The sequence below is a fragment of the Sinohyriopsis cumingii genome, chromosome 11, assembly GCF_028554795.1.
Source record: "Sinohyriopsis cumingii isolate HCF-2022 chromosome 11, ASM2855479v2, whole genome shotgun sequence".
Classification (NCBI taxonomy): domain Eukaryota; kingdom Metazoa; phylum Mollusca; class Bivalvia; order Unionida; family Unionidae; genus Sinohyriopsis; species Sinohyriopsis cumingii.
Window position 1 is genome coordinate 103712930 of NC_142971.1, and position 27884 is coordinate 103740813.

The following is a 27884-nucleotide window of genomic DNA, read 5'->3' on the forward strand; positions in this document are numbered from 1 at the left end:
ACGATTTAACAGGTTCTATTTATGCAGTGTAATATATATTTTTACCATACAGAAAGACCATCTGTTTGTCGCTTGTGTATGATCGTGCTATGCATGTTTGACTGTATATGTATGTGTAATCTGAATACTGCAGCAGTCCAGCAATTCACATATAAACTGAAGAATATCTCCACTTACACATACTCTTACATGCATACACGGCTCAAAATATGGCCAGAAAATCACAACTAAATATAAGGTGTGCTATGGTCGCAAAAATGTATTCATTTCCACTTATTTTTAAAGCTGAATGACTTCATGACTTGAAATAACGTTTTTTAATAAAAATTGTTGAGACTTGTTCTTTGAAGTCAATAGATTAATTATCTTTCTATAGTAGGAATACACAATGAATTCTACACAGACTAAAAAAACACAATTACAACATGTTTTGAAACCCACTAGAAAACTTTTGTAATTCACTTTTTACCTGTTCAAATATTTCAGTCATCTAGAGGTTAAATATAGTCTGGGTCCCTGTAAATTTTTGTACAAGACATGCTTCCACACTCAAGCCCACTACTATCAATTTATATGCTATTTAAGCTTGCCTTTGTTTCCAAAGAACCAGACAAAATTTTGAATACAGAAAATTCCAAGTACCGAAATGATCTTTAATCAACTTGCTTTACATGTGTGCTGACCTTGGCTGAACTAGCCAAAACAGTACTCCACAAACTGGAGGTAAGCATTAAGGATACAAAAGATACATACATACATACAATTATCAAATCTGTGATGACTCATTCAACGGTACAAAGTCCAATAGCAATTTACATATATCAAACTAGAGTGAAATAAATACTGCAACAATAAATGATATACACATACATATTTTTATACATATACCCTAGCAAGCAGAAAAAAGCTAAGAACTCGCTTGATGAATTGTGTATCACATGCATATTAAATCAAAATTTCTTCATTTCTTGAAATACATATTTTCAAACTGCACTTCCACTCAACTATCATACTGATCATCATCATTCTAACCAATATTTTGGAATATACATCTAATCTCAGAAAATATTTTGTACCTATACAATATCATCTTGAGTTTGTATGAGACATCAGCAAATCTCAGTTTATCTCAATTTAAATTGTGACTACTGGTGGTAGGATCAGAATGCACTCCAATCAACATACCATACAGATTGTTCTTTTATTATGTACCTGTAAAGAATAATTCTTTTCAATTCATTGTCGGAACTACTTTTTACAGCCTAAGGTAATTAATAGGTGACAAGGCAAAACATATAATGTACAGATACGCTATTTTAGTTCTGAATGCACAATGTGTATTTTCATATGTTTACGTTTGATTTACTTGGAATCAGTGTCTGTGGTTTGAAACCTGTCGTTGCAGAGAATTTTGCTGACACAAGAGGTTGATAATGCTGTTGTAATTTATCATTTTTGTGCACCAGAGCATTTCACCACTTTCACCATTCAAAGTGGATACAGACAACATCAAACTGATAGATGGTCTAGATTCCCACAAACTGGTCTATAGTTCAGAATGCTTTTAAACAATGCCAAACAACTTTAGTTGCTGCACAAGTTTTGAAACTATGCATTTGAATAATATTGTTTTCAATCTATAATTAATCTCAACTTTATAACGACTTAGCAGGATATCAGGTTATTTTTGTGACAAAATAAAGTCGTTCCAGATTTTTGGATTGTGTGATAAGGAATCAAAAAATGCAAGCAGATGATACCAATCTCTTGAACAGATTGTTGGAAAATAATTAGTTGGAACCACGTATCATTTACAGGTACATAATAAAAATGAATTACAACCTAGTTTGTTAATAACAAAACCTTTTCCTGGTTATAAATTCATCCTTGATACTATTCTGTCCATAAATGTACATAAGGGTTCTGTGACTGATTCATTGTCTCATTATATATAGCAATGAAAAAGTACACATTCATTAATTCATACCGTAAACTGCTATTAATAGGTAATCATCAAGTGCACATGTTACATTCTATCGGAATATGCATATTTATAATATTACATGAATATAAAATCAAGAAGGCCATGTAAGGACTAAAAAGGCAATATTATATGCGAGGCTTCATTGCGTGTATGTATATACAATTCAGATCAACTATGCTGAAGTTAAAGAAAGTGCAAAAGTAGAACATCTTTTTTATTATTACCCAATTTTCCCATCGTAAAGCAAGTTTATTCCCTGCTTCCCCCCCCCCCCCCCAAACAATTTTACAGATTTTTTTTTGGACCTATCAATAGAATACATTTCAAGCAAGATTCACAAATTACGAGTAACAATTATTATTAAAAATGTTTAGCAAAGTTTAATGACAAAGGAGTGTACAGATTTTCAGCACCACATGAATCTAAAGTAGTTACAAAAATGTCTCAACTGATGTTATACTAGGTTCTCGTTAAGTTCTGTCAAGATCTAAAGCTGACTAAAACAAGTGCTCATTACTGGAAGGTGTTTAACAAGATACAAAATATCCTCCCGAGTGTAATATTTATACAATATTGTGAATGGTATGACAATCAGTTAGTTCACTGACACCATTTACTTTACAGCATCAGACATGTCGATTTACCCAATACCCTACAAACAGCATATGGGATGCAAAACAGAAGCTTACTTTGTCATTAAAGGTGCTGTTCTGAGTATTTGAAATTTACATTACGATTCCACAGAACCAAATTGGTAAACTGCATCTAACAAATAACAGACACAGATCTGCTGTTGTATTATGCAATGGCAGATCAGAATTTATGTTGTTAATTATTCTCTTTATTATACAATGGCAAATCAGGGTTGATGCAATGGTAGATCAGAGTTCATATTGTTCATTCTACTCATTCACCGAGTGATGATAGATTGGAAATCATGCTGTTCCGTCTACTCATTCAAAGAGTGACGGTAGATCTTAGTTCATGTAGTTTAGTCTAATTCACAGAGTGATGATAGATTGGAGATCATGCTGTTCCGTCTACTCAAAGAGTGACAGTAAATCTTAGTTAATGTAGTTAAGTCTAATTCACTGAGTGACGTTAGATCTTACTTTATGTAGTTTAGTCTAACTAAGTGATGGTAGATCTTATTTCATGTAGTTTAGTCTAATTCACTGAGTGATGGTAGATCTTAGTTCATGTAGTTTAGTCTAATTCACTGAGTGACAGTAGATCTTAGTTCATGTAGTTTAGTCTAATTCACTGAGTGACGTTAGATCTTACTTTATGTAGTTTAGTCTAACTAAGTGATGGTAGATCTTAGTTCATGTAGTTTAGTCTAATTCATTGAGTGACGGTAGATCTTAGTTCATGTAGTTTAGTCTAACTAAGTGATGGTAGATCTTAGTTCATGTAGTTTAGTCTAATTCACTGAGTGACGTTAGATCTTACTTTATGTAGTTTAGTCTAACTAAGTGATGGTAGATCTTAGTTCATGTAGTTTAGTCTAATTCACTGAGTGACGGTACATCTTGGTTCATGTAGTTAAGTCTAATTCACTGAGTGATGGTAGATCTTATTTCATGTAGTTTAGTCTAAGTAAGTGATGGTAGATCTTATTTCATGTAGTTTAGTCTAATTCACTGAGTGACGGTACATCTTGGTTCATGTAGTTTAGTCTAATTCAGTGAGTGACGGCAGATCTTATTTCATGTAGTTTAGTCTAATTCACTGAGTGATGGTAGATTTTAGTTCATGTAGTTTAGTCTAATTCACTGAGTGATGGTAGATCTTATTTCATGTAGTTTAGTCTAATTCACTGAGTGACGGTAGATCTTATTTCATGTAGTTTAGTCTAATTCACTGAGTGATGGTAGATTTTAGTTCATGTAGTTTAGTCTAATTCACTGAGTGACAGTAGATCTTAGTTCATGAAGTTTAGTCTAATTCACTGAGTGATGATAGATCCGAGTTCGTCATCTAATGAGCAATAGTGGAACCAAGTTCATGTTGTCCAGTCTACTACTTCGTTGGTAGATCATGGTTTATGGTAGATCGTGGTTTATCTGACGGTAGACCAAGGTTTATATGATAGCAGATCATGGTTTTTATCATGAATGAGTAGACGGAACAGCATGATTTCCAATCTACCATAATTTTAATTAATTTTTAATGTATTTGCTGTAAAAAAGATCTTTATGGTGTGCCAATCTAAAGTTGGGATATTGTTTAAATCATATGTAATGATACATTGGCCCCTCCATCATAAAAAACTTACTCAAACATTTTAAAAACTGTTATTCCCAACTTGAAAAATCTTGCTCAATATTGACAAAAGCTGCCTTTTGATTGGTCAGAAAGTTTTATGACAAAGAGGCCTGCCTGGAGTGTTTTGGCTTCTGCTGCTTCTATCAGTGGGATTCACTGGTGAATAAGCTTTTGATTGGTCAGAAATTCAAGTTTTATGACAAGGAGGCCTGGTGGGCTAAGCTTTGCTGCTTGTGTAAGACTGGTTCACTGGTGAATAAACTTTTGATTGGTCAGACATTCAAGTTTTATGACAAGGAGGCCTGGTGGGATAAGCTTTGCTGCTTGTGTAAGACTGGTTCACTGGTGAATAAACTTTTGACTAGTGAGTAATTCAAGTTTTATGACAGGTGTGGAGTGTTTACCTCTGCTGCTTCTGTCAGACTGGTTCATCAGTGAACAAGGTTTTGATTGGTCAGAAATTTAAGTTTCATGACAAACAAGCATGGAGTGCTAAGTTTTGCTGCTTCTGTCAGAATGGTTCATTTGTGAATATGCACCAAGGTATCACAAATTAAGAGGCCTTGAGTTCTTAGATTTGTTGCTCTTGTCAGTGTTGTTCATTGGTGGATAAACATTCAGGTGTTATTATTTACAGTAAAAAAGATCATCTTTATGATGTACCAACCTTACCTATTTTACTAGACAAGATGTAGGTAAAATATTTCACATTAAGGTTAATCCTAGGTGTGAGAAAAAAAAGGGGAAAAAAACCCCAACAAAACAAAGTAACAATGCATGCATGAATGTTCAAACAGTAAGGACAAAGAGAAATAATCCATGTCGTCTTTTTTGTTAATGATAATGACATTTACAACAATCATGCGTAACATTTTTACACCTACTTTTGACAGACATGTCGATATAAATTCTGAACAGTAATCTAATATATAAACAATTCTTTTTAATACAACTCCCAACCAGAAAGTGGAAGTGGAGTAAAAAAAAAAATCCAAGTTTATGTATCACAGAGACCTAGTTTGTAAAATTACCACAGAAAATATTCATGTCGACTTAACAGAATAAAATGCATTTTTTAAATTAATGTAACATCCAAAATACATCTCCAGTATAGTAGAGATGCATGTGATATTCTGAAATGTGTCAGCTACCAACTAGTTTTCAAATTAAATTCAAAGTTTCAAAAATATAAAACCCAAAAAGAACTGCTAACTTGCAGAAATCCAGTCAAGTGAAAAATGCAAAAAGGATTTCAAAAAACCATGGGAATTAACTTTACATATGTTTATCACAATAAATAAGGTACAGCCTTTAAACACACACAAAAGTTAACAAAATGATCAATTTCAAGAATAAGATTTTGGATAAATTTAAATACTATTTTCATCCTCTGTTAGAATTTTAGTCGTTCACCCCAATCAACTCAGGTGGTATTATCAGGAACATCCATTCTATCTCTTGTGGATGAGGAAGCTGAGATGGGTTTATGCTGTGAATAAGGTACACTGTTAATTGGTATCCATTTCCTCTTCAACTTTGACTCCATTTTGCCTGTCCGTTGTCTCAGGATTGGGTGCAGTGGCCATGGGAATCTGTTTGTTCAAATGTGGTTGTATGTTTTGTTTCATGTAAACCAGTACATATGCTGCTTTAGTCTGTAATTAAAATGATTTGGATAAAAAAAAAGTAATACAGTATCTCAAAATGTTCAGAAACCATACACACATTTTGTACTTATAAATCACAGTGTAATCTATAGAACCTTTTGTCTCAAATGTTTAAGACATTATAATAACAAACATGAGATGCCAGAAAGTTTGGTATACCTTGGTAGATAACTTTAGATTTATAGTTGTTTGTTGTTGGTATGGTTTGAACACCATTTTTCAGCACAGGACAGGCTATACATTGCATCCAGTATATCTGGTGGAGGAAGAACCCAGGAGAGCCCTGGGAAGAACCGTCGACTCACAGGATGCTACTGGCAAGCCTTTCATATGCCCATGTAGACTGAGCCCAAGACTAGAACCAGGCAGACAGGCGAGATGTCAGTGACATAAAAAGGTCAGCACTTTAGACCACTTGGCCATTTGGGGACCCTAGACTTGTAGAAATACTACAAAGTTTCTGTTGAATAAACCAACTGACACAGAAGATGTACACAAAAGATTCATGAAGCAGCTGACACAAACACTGATGAGAAAAGATGCTGATGTCTAACTGTTCATGAATAAAACAAACTTGATGTGTTACATCTGTCTCAAAATATGTACCAAAAGAAGCAAAACAAACAATATAAATAAAACCAACAAGCTTTTTATTTCTTTACAATACAAAGCAAAATTTCAAAAGACTCTTATGGTATTGTGAATTAATACCAAATATATCCAAGAAGTGCCCTATCACGTGTACAAAAATGAAGTGTTCTGAATGAATTCCAATAATTTCGAAAAACGTTATATAACACAATGATGCAATGCAGAATGCCTTTGAATGAGTTGACAATAATACAAAATAGTGAGTTGATCCAATAGTCATGAGCACTTTAATGATTCCAATAATTCCTCTCAAATTATATCTGAATACAACTGCAAATTATTATCATAGATTCCCCCAAAGTGATATCGCACAAGAATGAATTATTATCATATCGCTATTTATGCACATTTTCACCTGACCTATAATATAATAGAATGTAACGATTTCCAACCAAAAAAACCTAGTCAAACTGTAAATGAGACTAATCTTGAACTCTTACTACATATGGGGGTGCTCACCAGTTATTATGTACTTTTGAGAGAGTGACGTATGTAAGGTGAAGTTGTTTGCATTTGAAACATGCACAGTGGAGAGAATGTTGGCATATCTCTACGCTACTTTGATGTAATGTGGCTGACAATTCTTTGGATATTGTACTTATGGAAATTGTACGTGATCTAAACACACCGGTAACTAAAATGACTGCTCCCTGATGCTAAAAAGATCAGCTGGAATTAGTCTAAAGTACACTATCTTTAGCACCTATTAAAATAGGGAAAATGAATTTTTCCCAACTATACAATACCAGATTCTGAAAGTGCAATGTATGAATTACTACATATATAAAATGTCAAAAAAGTTACTTTTTTTTTTATTATACAATTTACCTCCAAAGTCCAGGAAGTGAAAATGACCAAGCAGAGCTAGCAGTTTCAGAAAGATGCACATCTGGAGTAAGGCCAAGCTGTATACTCTATAATACATATTATGTCCATCAATCATACACCAAAATAAAAGGAATTAAAGGCTCTTTGAACAATACCGAAGATATAAAAGGTCTTTTTACAATAGCCAGCATAACCAGTGAGGAAACAAGGGGAAATTCTTTCTCTTTAACCCTATGCAAAATAAGAAACTGTAGAGCGCCACCTAAACATGTTGTTTACAGCTTACAACCATGGACAAAAGTTACGCACACAATACATTTTAAATACACACAACACACGCATCAAAAAAAGTGTACTCTTCAGGTTAGAAAAGTTTTCAAAAAGGACCCATGTACAAATGCTTCAGATAATGACAACTACAGCATCAAGGCCTAATTATGCTACAAATACAGCAACTGTGAGTTCAAAAAGGACCCATGTTCAAATGCTTCAGATAATGACAACTACAGCATCAAGGCCTAATTATGATACAAATACAGCAACTGTGAGTTCAAAAAGGACCCATGTACAAATGCTTCAGATAATGACAACTACAGCATCATGGCCTAATTATGATACAAATACAGCAACTGTGAGTTCAAAAAGGACCCATGTACAAATGCTTCAGATAATGACAACTACAGCATCAAGGCCTAAGTATGCTACAAATACTGCAACTGTGAGTTCAAAAGGACCCATGTATAAATGCTTCAGATAATGAAAACTACAGCATCAAGGCCTAATTATGCTACAAATACAGCAACTGTGAGTTCAAAAAGGATCCATGTACAAATACAGAAACTGTGAGTTCAAAAAGGACCCATGTACAAATGCTTCAGATAATGACAATTACAGCATCAAGGCCTAATTATGCTACAAATACAGCAACTGTGAGTCCAAAAAGGACCCATGTACAAATGCTTCAGATAATGACAACTACAGCATCAAGGCCTAATTATGCTACAAATACAGCAGCTGTGAGTTCAACCTGACTGATCAATAGTACAAGATATGCAATATTAGACCAAGTGGCATTGCACTGTCAAGGGACTGCTCCAGTGGCCTAGTGGTTAGAGAGTCCACTTCAGAAGCGGGAGGTCCTGGGTTCAAACCCCAGCCAAGTCATACCTAGCACTTACAAAAAATGGTACAAACAGCTGCCTCGCTTGGCATTCAGCATTAAGAGATTAGTGTTAGGATTGGTCGGCCTGGTGTCAGGATAATGTGGCTGGGTGGGACATCATGCTACATGTCTGTGACATGATGCCCCAGTGCTAGACATCACCATAAACTGCCACACTGCAGACATCATAGTGATATGACTGAAAAATTGTTAAAGCTATGTTAAAAATCCTAATCACACACACACTATCAAGTACTACATACAACATGGTCAAATGCAGCAAAGTCTAAGCAGTCCTATCAGGTACAGCATGTACTGTCTCAATACAGTCATTGCTATCTCTGTAAACTTGTTAGGATGTAGTAATTAGATCAAGCTGTACAGCCTCAGAGTTTTCCAGGACTTCCAAAAGTGTTAGAGGAGTACTGTTTCTTACAGAAACATAAATTTCTCCATATTTTAATATGTTAACCACTGCATAAATTTGTACAAAAGCAGAAGAAGAAGAAGAAGAAGAAGAAGAAGAAAAAAAAAACGATCAAAAATCCAATTAGCATGCCAATTTATCTGGTAACTATTCTTGATACGAGTCATTTGAACCATCCAATTTTAGCCCATTATACTTATTTTTTACAAAGACATTAAAAAATTTAGAAGTTCCTAAATCATAAAGTCACATTTTACTCAGATTTACATTCTACAATAAATTCAAGAAGTTTTGGTAAGAATCCTAGTTTTATGTTTGCTTTGTTTTTTAAAAAGTCAAGGTCTTTTTAAGGATAAATTCAACTCTTTCTGAACTCAAGGAGTTTTCAAGACAAACAATCACATCGAAGATTTTGGAAGGTTATAAACAATGTAAATATAAGGAAACAACAAGATCACCAAGCAGAGATGATGCCAAATATGTTCTTATGATGGAGCTTCCTCACATCTACCTGCAGTGGGAAATAATAGAATCCCATGATCCAAATCTGCCAACCCTAATGAGAGAATCAAATTCAGGCAGTGAACATTTTTGTTCAAGCTAGATCAATTTTCATTAAGGTGTTATGAAATGGAAAATAAACATTTAATAAGTTCAGAAGTGTGATTTAAGAATCATGCAGCAGATACAAACATTATGTTCAATTAAAATTTTAAAAGTATACTTAGACCTTAATTATCTCTAATACACTTTCATAAAAATGCAGTTCCAAATCATATGGAATTCAATGGCTACTTGCTAGATCTCACAACTAGATGTAATCTTTCATTGGATTTTTTCACTTTCATGTGACAATGGCAACCATCTCTCTTGCCACAATATACATACAAAACAACACAAAACATGATGCCGAATAAACAGCTGTTGTCTTTCCTGTTGTCTTTTCTTTCTTTCAAGAATCGGGACATTTCTTTACATTTCTCTGCAGATTGTTGACACATTTTAAGAGGCTTATTATCACTTGTCTTTAACATGTTTCTGTTTCTTGGACAAAATTTCTAGACAATACTTTAAGCAACAGCTTAATCATGCAGGCAATCTGCATGATAAATATGGGTATTTTAAAACACCTGATGCACCCCTGTAAAGTTAGTCTGATTTCATAAAAGAAAAACGAAACAAATCCAGATCAAATATGGCAAGCCGGTCTCCAGATTTGACTGCAACAATTGTATTTTTATTGCTATTACTCCATTAGTCTACAATTAGAAGATCATTTAAAGGAGACTTTAAAGTAAAATCGCAAGGTTAGCAGGTTTGTCTGATCCCGTGACCTGGTAACATGTCGGACCAAGTCATCCCTTTTACTAGTTTAGTTACAGGTCCAACAATTCTCAGTCTTTAAGGTAATCCATGGAACCTGATGTCTTAACATGCAATCAATTCAATTCTTTACCACTCACACTGTGTATGACATGTTAAAAAGGCTTGTAAACAAAACTAAGAAAGAACCTTAATTTTTGTTCAGATGGAAAAGTGATACCCATATTTTATTTTCTGGTTAACACAGGTTCAATGATTTCATTTTATACAAACCAATAAGTCATTCTGTCTGATACTTACGACAGAACTTTCATCAGTTGCCTCGGAGACACTTGAGTCATCAAAGTAGTACCATTTGCCATCCTCACAGTTTTTTCCATAGGCTGTATCTAAAATGCAAAGATAATTCTGTAATTTGATATCTTAGAACAATCCACCAGCTGTATCTCAAATATTACCAAAGATAATTTCATAATGTAATGCTTTAGTACAAGGTATCAAATGAAGTCGATTTCATTTACAAATAGCACATTATTAAGTACCATATAAACCCAAGCAAACAGAGAACACAACAGTAAATGGCAAAATGCAGTTCTGACCGTGCATGATACCCTGACAAAAAATGGGTCTATAATGATCACTTGAAAATCATTAGTAGAATTACAAGTAAAGACTGGGTGTCAGGATAATGTGACTGGGTGGGACATCATGCTACATGTCTATGGCATGATGCCCCAGTGCTAGACATCACTATAAACTGCCACACTGCAGACATCATAGCGATATGTCTGAAACATTGTTGTTGTTGTTGTTGTTGTAGGGTTTAACGCCATTTTTCAGCACACAATAGGCTATATATGGCGGCCAGTATTAATGGTGGAGGAAGAACCCAGGAAAACCCCGGAAAGAACCACCGACCCATGAGAAGCTACTGGCAAGCATTCTCACATACCCACATTAGCCGAATCCGAGACTCGAACCAACGCAGATAGAGGTGAGATGGCAGTGATCCGTAACGGAGAGTGCTTTAGACCACTCAGCCACTCGGGGCCCCCTGAAACATTGTTAAAGCTACATTAAAAATCCAAATCACAAATCACAAGTAAAGACTGACCTGCCAATACATCACATGCTACCAGATCTGAGTCCATACTGCTCACTTAACTGAACAGCATATACCCTGATCAGCAAGCACATCATGCCCCACCAGATTGGAATCCATGCTGTTCACTTAAGATCATCAATGAACTAAACAGCATAGACCCTGATCGGCAAGCACATCATGCCCTACCAGATCGGAATCCATGCTGTTCACTTAAGATCATCAGTGACCTAAATGGCATAGACCCTGATCTGCAAGCACATCATGCCCCACCAGATTGGAATCCATACTGTTCATATGAAATCATCAGCAGAATTAACAAGATACCCTACTTTGCCAAAACATCACACCCTACCAGATCTGAGTCCATACTGCTCATTTAACTGAACAGAATAGACACTGATCTACAAGCGGATCATGTCCAACCAGATCTGAATCAATTCTGCTCACTTGAAATCATCAGCAAAACTACCCTACTCTGCCAAAATATCACTCTCTACCAGATCCATGTCCTTAATGTCCACTTGAAAATCATCGGCAGAATTAATAGGATACAGGTATTTCATTCTTCATGCTAGGTGCTAATATTAATAATTTTCCATATCTGACTAAAGGATAAAAGAACATTAACACCATATTATATGCAAAGAGTAATAACCATGCATTTAAGAACCATACATTTTACACACATCCTTAGTGATTCCTACCATGAACTTACAAAACATATATTAGATATAACCTACTTACTACAAATTTTACACTATTAGATTCATATAAATGTGAATCTCCCGACCATGTACCTAAAGGATGGGTCAAAATGCTTTTTTAAAAAAAGAAAATTTTTAGTAAATTATGTTTCTTCGAGAATATTTACCCGATCACATTAATGTTAGGGATATAAGCCTGCTACCTCTCGAATCCAGCCCTACTAAAAGACAAAAATTTGTCTTTTCTGTCTATCTCATATAGACCAAAGGGCAATAACTCTTGCCCCTTACCTCCCCTTGCCACCACCAGGTCTCACTAGTTTTTTAAGCTGAGCGATATATATTATATGAGGATACTCGCATAGCGGGGTGGTTGGGAGGGTTTTTAAGTAATGTGATCGGGTGAGTATTCTCGGAGAAACATAATTTACTAAAAATTTGCTTTCTCCTTCAAATACGTTCCCCGATCACATTAATGTTAGGAGAATAAGTAATAGGAGGAGGGAATGCTGAGAATCCTACCTCCACCCCGGGTACCTTCTAGGGAATGATGGCTGGATTCCCCATTTGAACGATAACCCGTTCTCCTAATTTCATCAGCAACACAGCCTAGGGTCCCGTGATATGTGACCATTATATACAGTTAAGAAGATAGTTATTGAAATCTTCTTACCTTCGAAATATCACTGGCGAATCCAGTGAAGCTGACAGGCTGTGCTGACTGTTTTAAATGGGTCTGGTGGTCATCTGGGCTGCCGACACCGGACCTACCAGATTCAAGGTTTGCCTCTGCGAAGCCAAATCTCCGAGATAAAAACTGGAGAAGGTTGACTCTGCATGCCAGCCAACAGCTTCTATTATATCTCGGATCGAAACATTGCGTTCGATCGCCAGGCTCGCTGAGATTGCTCTAATCTCATGAGCCGTAATCTTCATGAGGCGACTCTTATCTTGTGAGACCTCAGAGTACGCTGAGCGTATAACCCACTTCATCCATGAAGCAAGGGCTTGAGGGGTGATATCCCGTTTACCAGCTTTGACCGGAAGAAAGAGGCGCTTACGTGTGTCCCGACACGCCTCTGTGCATTTTAAATAGTGCTTGAGTGCACGAACAGCATCTTGCATGGCTGCTGCTCTTGACTTATCTATGGAAGAGAGTAAGCGAATGACAATTCTTTGATTGCCAATGGATGGTAACCTATTTTTGGCTACAAAGCCTGGTTGCATCAGGAGGACCACCGAACCATCTGATCTGAACTGAAGAAAGTTCGGGTCACTGGAAAGGGCATGTAACTCGCTCGCCCTGCATGCTGAAGCTAAGGCTCTCAAGAAACATGTTTTGTATGATAGTAGCTCTAACGAAGTATGGGCTAAAGGTTCAAATTTGTCTGAATTGAGCCATGTTAAAACCCAGGACAGATTCCATTTTGGAAACAGGGCGAGGGATTTTGGTCGATTGAAATCAAAATTGGCTAAAAGATCTGATACATCTTTGTTATGCCCAATATCACATCTACCATGATGGCGGAATGTGTCTGATATCATGGAGCGGTAGCGTTTGATAGTAATTGGGGCCAACTGTTTCTCCTCGAAAAGCCAGAGAAAAAAGTCGGTCACTTGAGGGATTGAGACACTCAAAGGGATGATGTTATTGATATGGCACCAGTCCCTGAAAACAAGCCACTTTCCCTTGTAAGCCTTCAGAGTGGAGGGCCTTCTTGCTCTTGAGATTCTCTCCACAATTGAAGGTTTAAACTGTTTGTCTCGCAAGGCTGCCCGGACAAGAGCCAAGCGTGAAGAAGAAGACAGTCCGGGCAGGGGTGGAACACCTGTGACCGCGGTTGTTTGAGAAGATTTGGGATGCTTGGAATCTTCCTGGGTAGATCTATCGCTAGATCGAGTAGATCGGTGACCCAGGACTTGTTCCATCTGAGAGGAGCAATCAGAATCATCCGACAGTTCTGGCCCCTCAACCTCTGGATTATTTTCGGTACCAAAACCGTGGGTGGGTAGGCGAATGCCAACAACCCCTCCCAGGTGATTGACAGAGCGTCCACGGCCCAAGCCTCTGGGTCTGGAACCGGAGAGACAAAGGTGGGCAACTTGCGATTTCTTTGTCGCAAAAAGATCGATCACCGGACGCCCCCAAAGTGTGCAAATCCGAAGCAAGACTGATTGATGGAGTGACCATTCCGTGTGAATGACTTGACCTTTCCTAGACAGAGTGTCGGCCAAGACATTGAGTCTGCCGGGAATGTGTCTGATTTGTATGTTGATGTGGAGGTTGTCGCACCAACGTATAAACTGCCAGATCAGAATGCACAGGTCTGGTGATTTGGTGCCCCCTTGTTTGAGGAGGTAAGTCACCACCACAGAGTTGTCTGACATAATGAGGACAGTTTTTCCTGAGAGTTGATCCTTCCAGAAATGAAAGGCATTGATGACAGCCCTCATTTCTAAAAGGTTGATGTGGAGAGGCCTCTCCCCTGGCTCCCACGTGCCGCTGACTGTAGCAAAGTCCGGCAACAGGTGGGCATCCCAACCATAGGTACTGGCGTCGGTACATACCGTTATCTCCACTTGGGGCATCTCCAGAGGAATCCCCATGGACAGCCAACCGGGGTTGTGCCACTGACGCAGGAACGATCATATCTCGGGTGTGATCATTATTGTTTGATTGAGGGGACTTGAAAAGGGGTGCATAAAAAGACGGCCAAGCGGGATCAAGTCCGCCGCCACATTGAATAATCCGAGGAGTTGAAAGAATTCTCTTGCTGAAATCCACGTCCTGTTGGAAATGGACTCGACGACCCGGATTACACGAGCATGAGGAAGCTGTACCAGATTCAGATCGGTGAGAAACTCCATACCCAGATGGACAAAACGCTGGGATGGACGGAGATCAGACTTTTTCCAGTTCACGAGAAAGCCTAGATGATCTAAAAGTGCTAAAAGATTGTTTCTGCCTTTGAGCAGAATAGAACTTACCATATGTTTCTGGAGGATGTCGTCCAAGTACACTGCCATCCCTGTAGATGAAGTCGAGCGGAACAGGGTGACGACGCAATCCATAACCTTGGTAAAAGCCCAAGGGCTGATGTTGAGGCCAAAGGGTAGGACCTGGAACTGATAAACTGCATCGCGGTAAGCGAATCGGAGAAATTTCCATGACACGGGGTGGATAGGGACGTGAAAATATGTGTCAGTCATATCTAGACTGACGGCATACTCGTCCCGCCGGATGGAAAGATGGATTGATCTCGCCATTTCCATCTTGAATTTCAGTGGTAAAATGTATTGGTTGAGGCGACTCAGGTCGATGATCGGCCTCAACTTGCCTTTTGCCTTCTGGATAAGAAACAGCCTAGAATAAAACCTCGGCGATTGCCTTTTTTTTTCACAATCTCCACTGCCCGTTTTTCTATGAGCGACCGTATCTCCTGTTGTAGAAGGGTATCCTTCTCCCGATCGGACGGTACGTCCGTGAAGAGGGGAGAGGAGGACAGGGGAGGGGGTTGGATCAATGAAATCCGAAGTCCCTCCGAAATGACCTGGATCACCCAATCATTCTGAGGAAAAAAGGTGGTCCAGTGGTCCTGAAATTGCAGGAGGCAGTGGTCCTTAAATTGCAGGAGGCGGCAGCCCACAGGTAGGCTGTCCGCGGGTGGTGGAGAGGGTATGTCAATTTTTAGAGTTAGGAGGCTTTAAGACGGAGAAGCTTTGTTTCTTACCGCCTCTGTATGGTAGCCTCCTAGCTTGATTAGACTGTTGTCTCCTGGCATTGGGTTGGGATCTATACTGCACATTTGATTGTAAGGACCCCTTGTCCCTGGTCTGCCAATCATCCCTCCGCTGTGGCCGGGGCTGACTTTTTCTAAACGCCTGTGAGGGTTGGGCGGCGAGTTGGAGGGGCAGTTCCTGACCTGCCTGCTTCCGAACTTCTTCAATTTTTCCTCCAAAGAGTAAAGGCGACCCACATGGAGTCATCCGTAAAGCCAGAGTATGATGGGGCTTGAGCGGCGTGGACCGCAGACATGCGTCACGTCGTATCAGGTCTAAGTTGGCAGAAGCAGTCAACGCATTAGCCATGGAATGGTGAGCTGCCCTGTTAATAACTCTAGCAATCCGGGCCGTCACTTCACAAGCATGGTCATTGTCGGATTTTTCTGGGAGTCGGAAAATGGCTAATGAAGCCAAGTCTAACATTGAAGACGTAGCGACTACGTTCCGGACTAGCTTTGACGTGGCATGGAACACATTTTTGTCCACTTTGTAAAACAGTGGAGCGGACATGTGAACTGCTGCCATATTTTTGTACAGGGCCGGAAGATCCGTACTGAAGGCGTCTGAATGAGTTTTGTACCAGCGACACGAGAACGTCGCTGGTACTTGGCTTTCTGAAAAGAATGCCTTAGCATTCCCCGGATCACCTATTCGTCCTGATAGACGATCATTGATCTCCTTAATTTTTGCCTACTGGGGAAGGAGCCGGAAGGACGGCATCTCTTCCTCCCTGTCAAGATCTACAGATGCCTTAACTTTGTAGTCTTGAGTGGCGGTAGGAGGTGAAGGGCATTCTGAAGTTGCCAACACCCTATAAATTTCTTCCACTGCCGCCTTGAAGCCAAACTCAGTCCGTTCCACGGTTGGATCTGTGTATGGCTGATTTGCAGGAGTTTCGTCACCCTCACTGTGTGCAGAGTCGTGTTCTGGAAAAGCTTGCATTTCTGGATAGAGCATACTAGGTGGCATAGATGACGCGATTCCGTCATCCTTAACACTGTCACTAACTCTCCCTTGTGGATAAGCCGTGAACATATGGACGGCTGGTTTGTCTGGCTTGTGGTCAGCCTGAATGTTGGTGACGTCCTGCTATCACCAGTACCGGCTGCTCCAATGGCCTGGCTGGACGGACAGACTTCTCACTAAAATCTCCGCCACAGTATTGGTATGTTGCCAGCGGTACAGCCTGATGGACGGATTTATCACTAAAATCCCCGTAAATCATATCTGGTCGGACCGTTTTAGCAATAGGGTCCCCATGCTGGGACAGCTGGATGGCCAGTGACGTAGAGGTTGTATAATGAAATGGATCCGATGGATCCGGTAAAAACCCCATGCGTCCTGACTTACAGGCCCGAAGGCCATGTTCGGACATGCGGGGGGACTTAACGCCCACTGGGCAGCCTAAAATTGGGGGAACATTTCCCCAAAGAGTCAGAAAAAGCTGTGGAAGCGAGCGAGGGAAATAAGGGTAATATCTGGCCTGATGTCAATAGCTGCGTCATCGTTTCCTGGACCAACCAACGCATCTGTTCCAAGGTGGACTGTTGTACCCTGTAAACATTATTTTCCTCCATTGCCGCCGATGTTACTGTGGCTGATGGTTGCAAACGATGAACTTTAGGAGGGGGGACCCCAACATCCCCCACAAGGCTCGCAATGGAGGCTGTCTTCGGATGTATACTGAGGGCATCAATGCTATCTTTCTTCGACTTATTCCGTCTATCCCTCCCTTTTGCTGCCTTCTGGACTACATCAGCCCACGTTCGCTCTGTCCAAGTATTACACACGCTGCATGGTATAGATGATGTACACTTGGTACATAAATACAAGAATCATGGTTGTCTTCTTTTGCTTTGAACTTTTTGCATTTCATGCATTTGGTTGACATTTCTACTGAAACGACACAAGAAAAGAAAAACAAAGCGCAAATTGGCAATTCAGCATGTTATTAATTCGCTAATACCACAACCGTTACTAATGGAGTAAGCGAAATTAGTCAGTGTCGTGTTAACTCTTAATTGACAACACGAGTTCAGCGATAACGTGTGTAACATGGTCTTCAGTAGACAAAATCCATAAGGGTGACAAAGTCACTCAATTTTGAAAAAAAATTGTTAAAATAATGTATACAACCTGTAGAAGAATGATTGTCCAACGCAATAAATCCAAATTTAACTTCGGATGGTCCAATTTAACGCTAAGATGGCTTGGATTGTTTGGAGGTATAATGTACGTGTTATCAGTACAAGCGAAGCTTAAAAACTAGTGACACCTGGCGGTGGCAAGGGGAGGTAAGGGGCAAGAGTTATTGCCCTTTGGTCTATATGCGATAGACAGAAAAGACGAATTTTCGTCTTTTAGTAGGGCTGGATTCGAGAGGTAGCAGGCTTATATCCCTAACATTAATGTGATCGGGGAACGTATTTGAAGGAGAAACACCAATTGTCCACATCCACAGACTACTTCAAATCACATCCCAATGTTAAAGTCTCTACATTGAATGATGCACGATGAATACTACAAACACATGCATCATAACATGGGAAGTATAACATAATCTCTTCTACATCTTCAAAATGGGTATAGCTACCACTGATTCACGACAATGTACCTATCAGACTTTCTAATTATGAAGCATGACTCGAGCTGCGGACATCTAAGCTTTGTGTACAAACAATATGATATAGAATTCACTATGGTATTTTGGTCTAAAATAGTCTACAAACACTGACTGGCTGTTACATACAAAACAAACACTCAAACAATTTATTCCTTCCAAATTCTGAAAATGCTAGAACATCCATTTCTCCCTACTTCTGACACAGTTGAGATTTGTAATCCCTAGAAATTTCCAACATTGCAATATACTGTACAATACCTAGATCCACTTAAATAAAACAATGAACTTTTGTCCCCTTTATAAAATTTTGTTAATTCAAATTCAAATTTTAAGGTCCGCATCTCGATTTTATTTCTTACAATGGCTCCTCAAAGGGTCTGACACTCTACTGGGTGAAAAGAATTTCCAGTAATTTAAGGTAAGACCATGTCATCCATTTAACTCTTGAAAATTTCAACTATCTCTGATATTCTTCAGCAATAGCAAGAAATCAGCTACTGTGATGGACATAGTGGATGTGATTGGCAACATGAGTTTATTTTTTAAAGGCCAAGCAGGCATCGTTCTTTTGGTGAATGTCAACATGACCGTCCATTCAGGGAAGTAGCAACAGCAAAATTTTCAAGACAGCTACTGTGTCAGTTATATTGGATATAAGATTGGAACCAATTTCTTTTAGGGGCAACTACATATCATAACAAATCTACCTCCACGCTGACATGACCATCCAACTACATATAACAAATCTACCTCCATGGTGACATGATCATCCAACTACATATCATAACAATTCTACCTCCATGCTGACATGACCATCCAACTACATATCATAACAATTCTACCTCCATGCTGACATGACCATCCAACTACATATCATAACAAATCTACCTCCATGCTGACATGACCATCTAACTACATATCATAACAAATCTACTTCCATGGTGACATGACCATCAAACTACATATAACAAATCTACCTCCAAGCTGACAAGACCATCCAACTACATATAACAATTCTACCTCCATGCTGACATGACCATCCAACTACACATCATAACAATTCTACCTCCATGCTGACATGACCATCCAACTACATAACAATTATACCCCCATGGTGACATGACCATCCATTCATGAGCAGTACCATAAGGTTTTCAAGATGACACCTGTGGTGGCCATATTAGATGTCTGAGTAGCACCTACCTCACTTAAAACACAAAAGATACCTCATACATAAGAATCTTATCAGACAACCACAAGAACAACATCCTATTAATGATGCCATTTGTGGCAAGTATGTATTTCCACTTATAATTTATGTGTTGTTGAACTGTGACAAAAGTCACATGACTAGATATTCATCATGACCAAATCAACCATTCTGAATGAGCAGTCACATCCAACTTATTCCTTGATGGAACCCCATAATTCAAAATGGTACCAGAAGGTAGAGTTGTGTTATTCCTTGTGGATTTATAAGATGTCAAACAACATATCTGATTGGGAAATATGTAGTACAGACTGATGCAAGACCCCTCTTAGTGACCATAACGTAAAAGCCATAAGAAATAACTTCAAGTGCCAAACACCTATCTATATGTGCATGCAAGTTTCACAAACCGCCAACATACCAATGGACGTTTTGGGGATGATTTCTTGGATTAAATGCCAATGAATAATGCAAAACAGCACTGTACTTACAATGTCCCCCACCAAGTCCACCAAAATGGTTGGCTACAGCTATCAGGTCATACAATAGTGGACCACTGTTGTCACCTATCACATATTTCCTCATGTCCAGGCCTCTGTAAAAGAATGCCAATAATTAACAAACTGTGTATGCTTCCTTTACTGTAAATGGTAAATGTTTGTATGCAGCAAATTATGTACGATTCCTTTATGGCAAATGTTAATATACAGCAAACTATGTATGATTCCTTCATGGTAAATGGCAAATATTTATATACAACAGACAATATATGATATCTTTGCTGCAAATTATGTATGATTCCTTTATGGTAAATGTTAGTGTACAGCAAATTATGTGTGATTCCTTTATGGTATATGTCAGTGTACAGCAAATTATGTACGATTCCTTTATGGCAAATGTTAGTGTACAGCAAACTATGTATGATTCCTTCATGGTAAATGGCAAATATTTATATACAACAGACAATATATGATATCTTTGCAGCAAATTATGTATGATTCCTTTATGGTAAATGTTAGTGTACAGCAAATTATGTGTGATTCCTTTATGGTATATGTCAGTGTACAGCAAATTATGTACGATTCCTTTATGGCAAATGTTAGTGTACAGCAAACTATGTATGATTCCTTCATGGTAAATGGCAAATATTTATATACAACAGACAATATATGATATCTTTGCAGCAAATTATGTATGATTCCTTTATGATACATGTTAGTGTACAGCAAATTATGTATGATTCCTTTATGGTATATGTTAATGTACAGTAAATTATGTATGATTCCTTTATGATACATGTTTAAACACAGCAAACTAGATATGAATCCTTTATGGTAAATGTTTGTCTATGGCAAACTACGATTCATTTATGGTCAATATCTGTATAAAACTGTATGATTCCTTTACAGCAAACCATGTATGATTACTTTATGGCAAATGTATACAACAAACTGTATGATTCATATATAGCAAACTATGTATGAATCCTTTACGTCAAATGTTTGTATATAGTAAACTGTGTACAATTCCTTTAAGGTAAATAACTGTATACAGAAAATTGTCTGATTCCTTTATGACAAATGTATGTGTTCAGCAAACTATGTATGATTCTTTGTGGCAAATGTTTGCATACAGCAAACTACATATGATTCCTTTATAACACCCTTCTTACCTGGTGGGGAATTCCACAAGGGTGTCTATTTTGTCCCGCCAGTATCTGTCATAGGAGAACCTCTTCAGATGGATAATAAGAATATTAGGAAGTGACCAGATGTCAAACTTCTTTGTGGCCTGCTGATGTTTTTCACATTTAGGGCAGTACCTTTTAAGAAAGATCAGACTTAATGATTCTAAATATAGAATATTGTACATATCTACTTTGAAAGAGAATTTAACTCCATGTAGCAGTCATATAAGGATCAATATCTACCTTATTCTCAGTGCTCTGGCAACACTTACAATGCTTGTGCTATAAAAGCAGGACAAAATTTAAAGAAATAAATTATTCCTAGGAAAATGTTTTTTCAAGAATACTTACCCAATCATAATACCTTCAGAAAACTACTACTAAGTTATTATGATAGGGTAATGTATTTGAAGAAGAAACCAATTTTTCCTAGTAAGATGTGTTTCTTCAAGAATACTTTAATAGTAGTTCTCCTAAGGTACTATGACTGGGTAATGTATCTGAAGAAGAAAGATGCATTAGGAGGTCAAGGCTGGCTCTCTATATTATGGCATGATTGATAAAACCCTGAATCAAGATGCCACAGCAAAGTAAACAAATCAGGAGTCATAGCCCAATCAAATGTAAATTAATGCATGCAAGGAATGATTGTCCCTCGACAATGTCCTAAATGTAAAGCTTAACCTGGACAAGTGTAACGCCATATGCCCATTCCATGTATAGTTGGACAAGTATAACACAATATGGGGGGGCCCCGAGTGGCCGAGTGGTCTAAAGCGCTCTTCGTTACGGATCACTGCCATCTCACCTCTGTCTGCGGCGGTTCGAGTCTAGGATTCAGCCAATGTGGGTATGTGAGAAAGCTTGCCAGTAGCTTCTCAAGGGTCAGTGGTTCTTTCCGGGGTTTTCCCGGGTTCTTCCTCCACCATTAATACTGGCCGCCATGTATAGCCAATCGTGTGCTGAAAAATGGCGTTAAACCCCACAAAAACAAACAAACAAACAAAATAACACAATATGCCCCTTCCCTTTGGTGGTTCAGATAGATGCAAGAAATGCCTTGACACAGTTTCATGAACATACCTACAGCTGGAGATATGTCTGGAACACAAAACTTTAATAATTGGGGTAACCCATGAATAACAAAGACTGTGACCTTTCATGTACTGGAGTTCCTTTCAAACAAAAACCAAAAATCATTTGCATAAAAAACATGAGACCTTTTTGTCAAGCCCACCTTGTAATTAGTGTGAAGGTAAAACAGCATTAACATGGAGAATCTAAAAACTTTAACATGACCTTAATCTAGGGACAAATGGATATATCGTAAAACAGACATGCATAGGGATGCCAAAGTCATCACTATATCAAGCCTCTGCCAAGATGAAATTGACAAAAAATATCTCTCTGTTCTACTTTTCTTAAGACGTGTCATAAAGATGTGAGAAAAACATTAATCAGGTTCCACTAAGAAAGGCAGCAGTAGTGGCAGTATATGAAAACTTGTACACAATTAACCAGACTGTGAATGATGCCAAAAATGCCTATGATGCTGAAACCACTGGCAACAAAGGTATATGGCATAAGCTCTCCATGTATACTTTGTACAGGTGAGGTAAACAAGGTGAAAACTGAATTTTACAAAGGTCATCTTGATATTAATGCTATATCAAATTTGGTTTAGATTCAGGAAGGTGTTTTACAAACAGGACTCCACATAATACAGAGTGCTGTGTAGGAATAAAGTACACTAAAAATATTTTTAAAAACACTACCCTAAAAATCAACACCCTATCCTAGCATCTGCTGCATATGGAAACCAATCAACAACATTCTTCTACTGTGCAACAGCAAACTATGTACAACTTACCAAGGATCCTTCTCCCCTAGTTTCTCAGTTGTTGTGAAGAGTTCAAGGCAGTCATTTATTTGTATCACCTGTTTCTTCTGGGGTTTCATTTTCATCGTCTCATGTTGTATGAATCCCTTAAAAATAACGAAGTAGGCACTGAAGCTTTGAAAGCATTTAACGATGAATGGATATCTTTTCTATAACTAATGATTATTTGATAGCAATACTGACTTTTGATTGGTAATTTCTGAACAATATGACTGATAAATAACACATTTAATCCTGGCATAGTGAAACAAACAATGCAAGAATAACTTCATCTACAATATATACTCTCTCATCTAATCAAGTTCAAATTCAAAATGCACAGACCCATAATGCAGACCACTGTATAATACAGTGGCAGATCCATTCATATGCAATTTGTTAGGAATAATTAGTAAAACAAACACTTTCGACTCTGGTCTTCCAGTGCATCATGCAACAGCAGATCATGGTATATGTTGCAGTTGGATTCCACTTATAATAAAATTATTAATATGAGAAAGGTTTGTCCCTCTGGTTCTATTCTAGGTTATAAAACAGAGGGTTTCATGCAATGTCTTCAAACTTGGGCTACATCCCTTCACAATGTTTCATGGTTCCAGGCACAACAGTACATATACTGTGTCAAGAAAACCTATTTTGTCACGAACTAGTAATATATCAAATGTAGGTCCCAGTGACCTTTTTTCTGTAAAGGTGGCATTAGTAAGCATCTAGTTTGATGATTCTAGCATGAACGTTGATATATTTTAATGGAATCAGTAAGTTTTCTATCTAGTATAAACTTACTCATTCCAATGAAGACAATCAAAGGACTCTCACAACAATATATAAAACAATCCTGAACTACTCATATTAGTGCTATGCCTAGCAGCACAATGTATTGCATGTAGATTTAAGTGAATGACTGGAATTAGTGAATTTCAGTAAAATAATATCCAGCTGGGGTGAGAATCAGAACTAGGACATACACAAAGGGAGATATTTATTCTACATTTTCACACAACTGCAAGAATTGAAACAACATTTTACCTCTCTACCTACTGTAAAATTATAATCTATTTTTCTCTTTCCGTGTTTGGTTAGGGTTGTATCCTCACTTGAGAGAAACATCCCACAAATTTACTCTGGGCTACAAACCTGACCCAAGATTAAATCAGATGCACTAATTAAAATTATTACATCATTAATAGTCCTATATCACACTAAATATCTCATGGTGTCAAAGGTACATATTAGTCGCACATACACAGGCACACAAGAACATATCTTATTCCCTCAGATTAGCTTTCCCTATCCACCCCAAATACATGGGGATGATTTTACAGATGTTTTAACATAATGCAGTCATCCTATGTGAAAACTGGCAATTCAACATTACTTGAATTTCATCTTTAACATCTCAAATGTGGGATGCAAAGAGCATTTCTAATCTGATCAAAGCTGAAATTACTCTTAAATTACCTCTGCTGCACCTTCATTGTAAAATCTTTTTCGAGCTACTGGGTGCCAGTCCACTGCAACATAGGATCGACCTGAAAATAATTGATGCAGGTCTCACATATAACATAATATTAAAAATATCTATAAGATACGTTTCATCTGTTTGTGTGTGTGTGTGTGTGTGTGCGCGCGCATGTGTTTGTGGTGTGTACGTGTGTCTACCACAATAACGAGAGAAACAAATCAGAGTTTGATGATGTATCATCTCGAGATTATCCAGCATGATATACAGTATCCGACAGTTCTGTATCTCCATTTTACTTTTTGAAAATTATGCATATTTGATAACAGTAAGGTGTACTGATTAGTATTTTCATATACATTCGTGCATAAATCAAAAGATTTTATAAATATAACAAACAAACAAGCTAACAACCATTATGTTTTGTTTAATGGAAAAAAACGTGGTTAAAAGGTCATGTTTCATGTCATCAAAGTACTGAGAATACTGCTATTCATGGTTCTGCTCTATATAAAAATTATAATACTTCCTAAATTGTCTTTTCTTTACATGTCACAAAAAACGTCAACTTTTGAAACCTTATTTGAAAATATTTGTAATATCCTGTTAAAAGCACTTTTTATTATATTTTTTGTATAATACCATCAGAACAATAGCCAAGGGAGATAACTACTTACAAGTATAATTATTTACCTAAATCTGAGTTGCATCCATTACATATAAAATTAACACAAAAAGACAAGAGGTTCCATAATTTGATGCTAACTTTAGAAAGAACCTAATATTTCTGAGTCAAGGATATCAGTTCTCCAGTTACTATAAATATGGTTCAATGTTAATGTATTAACGAAACAAGTTTTCAATGGACTTAGTGTCTCACCTGCACCCATGTGCTGATGTGTCCCAATCATCGTATCTCACTTGTAAAAACTTTAATCAAACTTTAATGCACAAATTTAACACTACTGCTAACACTTATGCCAATGCCAAGTGGTAAGTGATACGTGTCACAATGTTAACACAAGTGAGGCAAAAACCAGACAGGGTCTCACGATTCTTGCAGATGAAAGAACAATGGTGCTCCAAATATACCCTTGATTTTTAAACACAAGAAAGCTAGTTTAACCCAATATTCTTCAAAAAATATCCTTCCCAATATAATTCAAAACATCCAAGTTTACAATTTGTATGTTAATTTGTTAGCGACTGAAAACATTTAGTATTGCTGCAATGTGTTTGGGCAGTTTATGTTGGATGGAGTGGCAGCATGAAAACAGGCTCTGAAGATTTACTTGTTGTTGTTGTTGTTGGGTTTAACGCCATTTTTCAGCACACGATAGGCTATACATGGCAGCCAGTATTAATGGTGGAGGAAGAACCTGGGAAAACCCCAGAAAGGACCACCAAACCATGAGAAGCTACAGGCAAGCTTTCTCACATACCCACAATGGCTGAATCCGAGACTCGAACTGCCATAGAGAGAGAGGTGAGATGGCAGTGATCCATAATGGAGAGCGCTTTAGACCAATCGGCCACATGGGACCCCCCTCTGAAGATTTATAATGCAAAAACTGCTTTAATATTGGAATAAAAGGTTGTATACCATGCACAGGTGAATTCAGAACTGAAGACAAAAATCTCACTTCAACTTCATCTTTGCATCAGCCCTGGCATGCCTGACCAGCTGAAAGATACTGTAATTTCTATTATTGCAAAACTTTAATTTATATCCAACAACATAAGAAAAGTCAGAACAAGCGCAATTCTTACTGTTTAATTTCAATGGCTTTCCGTCATCATTCAATTTGTAATCCATATCTGCATTTCCATAGGAATTAACGAGAGTAAATTTGAATAACCGTAGCGGTTTGGAATTGTCTGTCCTAACACAGTCCTCTGAATTCTCTGAAGTTTGATCAGATCCATTGATGGAATCAGAGCCTTTCTCTTCGTCGGTGACATTGTTACTAGAGTCTTCACCATTACTTACTTCCATACCAGTGTCAGATGTACTGGGTTCATCTGAAACTAGAACATGCATATCCACATCAACTGAAAACTAATTTTATATCCCTGTGCATAGCTAATAGTAAAAGAAATAAAGAAAAACACAATTTTTAAATGGAAGAAGCAATAACATTTAGCCATCTTCTGTCAGTGATGATGTTAACACAGGCAGCAATTCAATGATTGAAGAAAATGAACATTTTTTAAAATTTTCACTAAATGATGTTGCAGAACATTGAAAATCAACTTTATTCAAGATCTGATCAATATAAAGCCGCATGCCAGATCTGAATGAAATCCAGCACACCTAAATTAATCAGATACAAATTAAACAAAGATGATCGGGGAACATTAACTCCTGAATATGATACTGGAAATCAAAACTTGTTTAAGATATCATCAATACAAAGCCTTGTAATAAATTTTGCTGAAATCCAACAAGCTTTGGTAGAGTTATGGAGCAGAACTAAAGTCAAAGGAATGGATCATAGGAAGCTAAAACTGTTGTTAACAATGTGAATGAATGTTAAAAAATAAATCAATTTAATGTCTTATGAATACAAAGTTGAATGTCAGATTTGGCTGAAATCCTTGATTTAGTGTTGCAATCAAATTTTAAAGGACTGGCAATAATGGGGTCATAACTCCTGTAAATGATGTTGTGGAGCACTGGAAATTAAATTCATTCAAAGTTTAATCATATAAATGGATGAAATCCAACAAACCTTGGTAAAGTTATGCAGCATATATATTACCTTGGTTGCTTGTTTCCTCTTCTATCTTTGTCTCTGCAGAATTTGAGTTGTTACCCTCGCTGTCCTCACTCCCACTCCCATTAGCAATTGTGGCCTGAGTGCCTTCCTCTTCAACACGGTTTTTACTAGTGGTAGGAATCTTCTCATCTATCCACCATTTGTCTGTCTCTGGAGGCACGTGCACAAATCTCCTGTAGATGTATGTGGTACATATACTCCTCTTGCGAAAAGATGGTACAAAAGCAAGAACCCAACTTGTCCAAAAATGATCACAATAACATAGAACAAAAGCCTCACAAAATGTTGTCTCAAGCCATATGATTAAACAGAGCACAAAG

General features: G+C 37.8%; 1 protein-coding gene across 4 annotated transcripts in view; it reads right to left on the reverse strand.

Moving 5' to 3' along the window:
* Positions 1-632: 632 nt before the first annotated feature.
* The window catches only part of LOC149789194 (ubiquitin carboxyl-terminal hydrolase 15-like), an 83597-nt gene continuing 56345 nt past the window's right edge, over positions 633-27884 (reverse strand). For 3 of the 4 annotated variants that reach the window (XM_089975345.1, XM_089975348.1, XM_089975344.1), the window contains 8 exons: positions 27547-27737; positions 26555-26812; positions 24784-24854; positions 23293-23408; positions 21408-21557; positions 20227-20330; positions 10611-10699; positions 633-5907 (listed from right to left, as the gene is read on the reverse strand). In XM_089975345.1, the coding sequence (XP_089831471.1) occupies positions 5761-5907; positions 10611-10699; positions 20227-20330; positions 21408-21557; positions 23293-23408; positions 24784-24854; positions 26555-26812; positions 27547-27737 (1126 nt within the window). In that variant the 3' untranslated portion in view covers positions 633-5760. The remainder of the gene's footprint in view (positions 5908-10610; positions 10700-20226; positions 20331-21407; positions 21558-23292; positions 23409-24783; positions 24855-26554; positions 26813-27546; positions 27738-27884) is intronic. The other variant, XM_089975347.1, reaches the window with a different exon arrangement.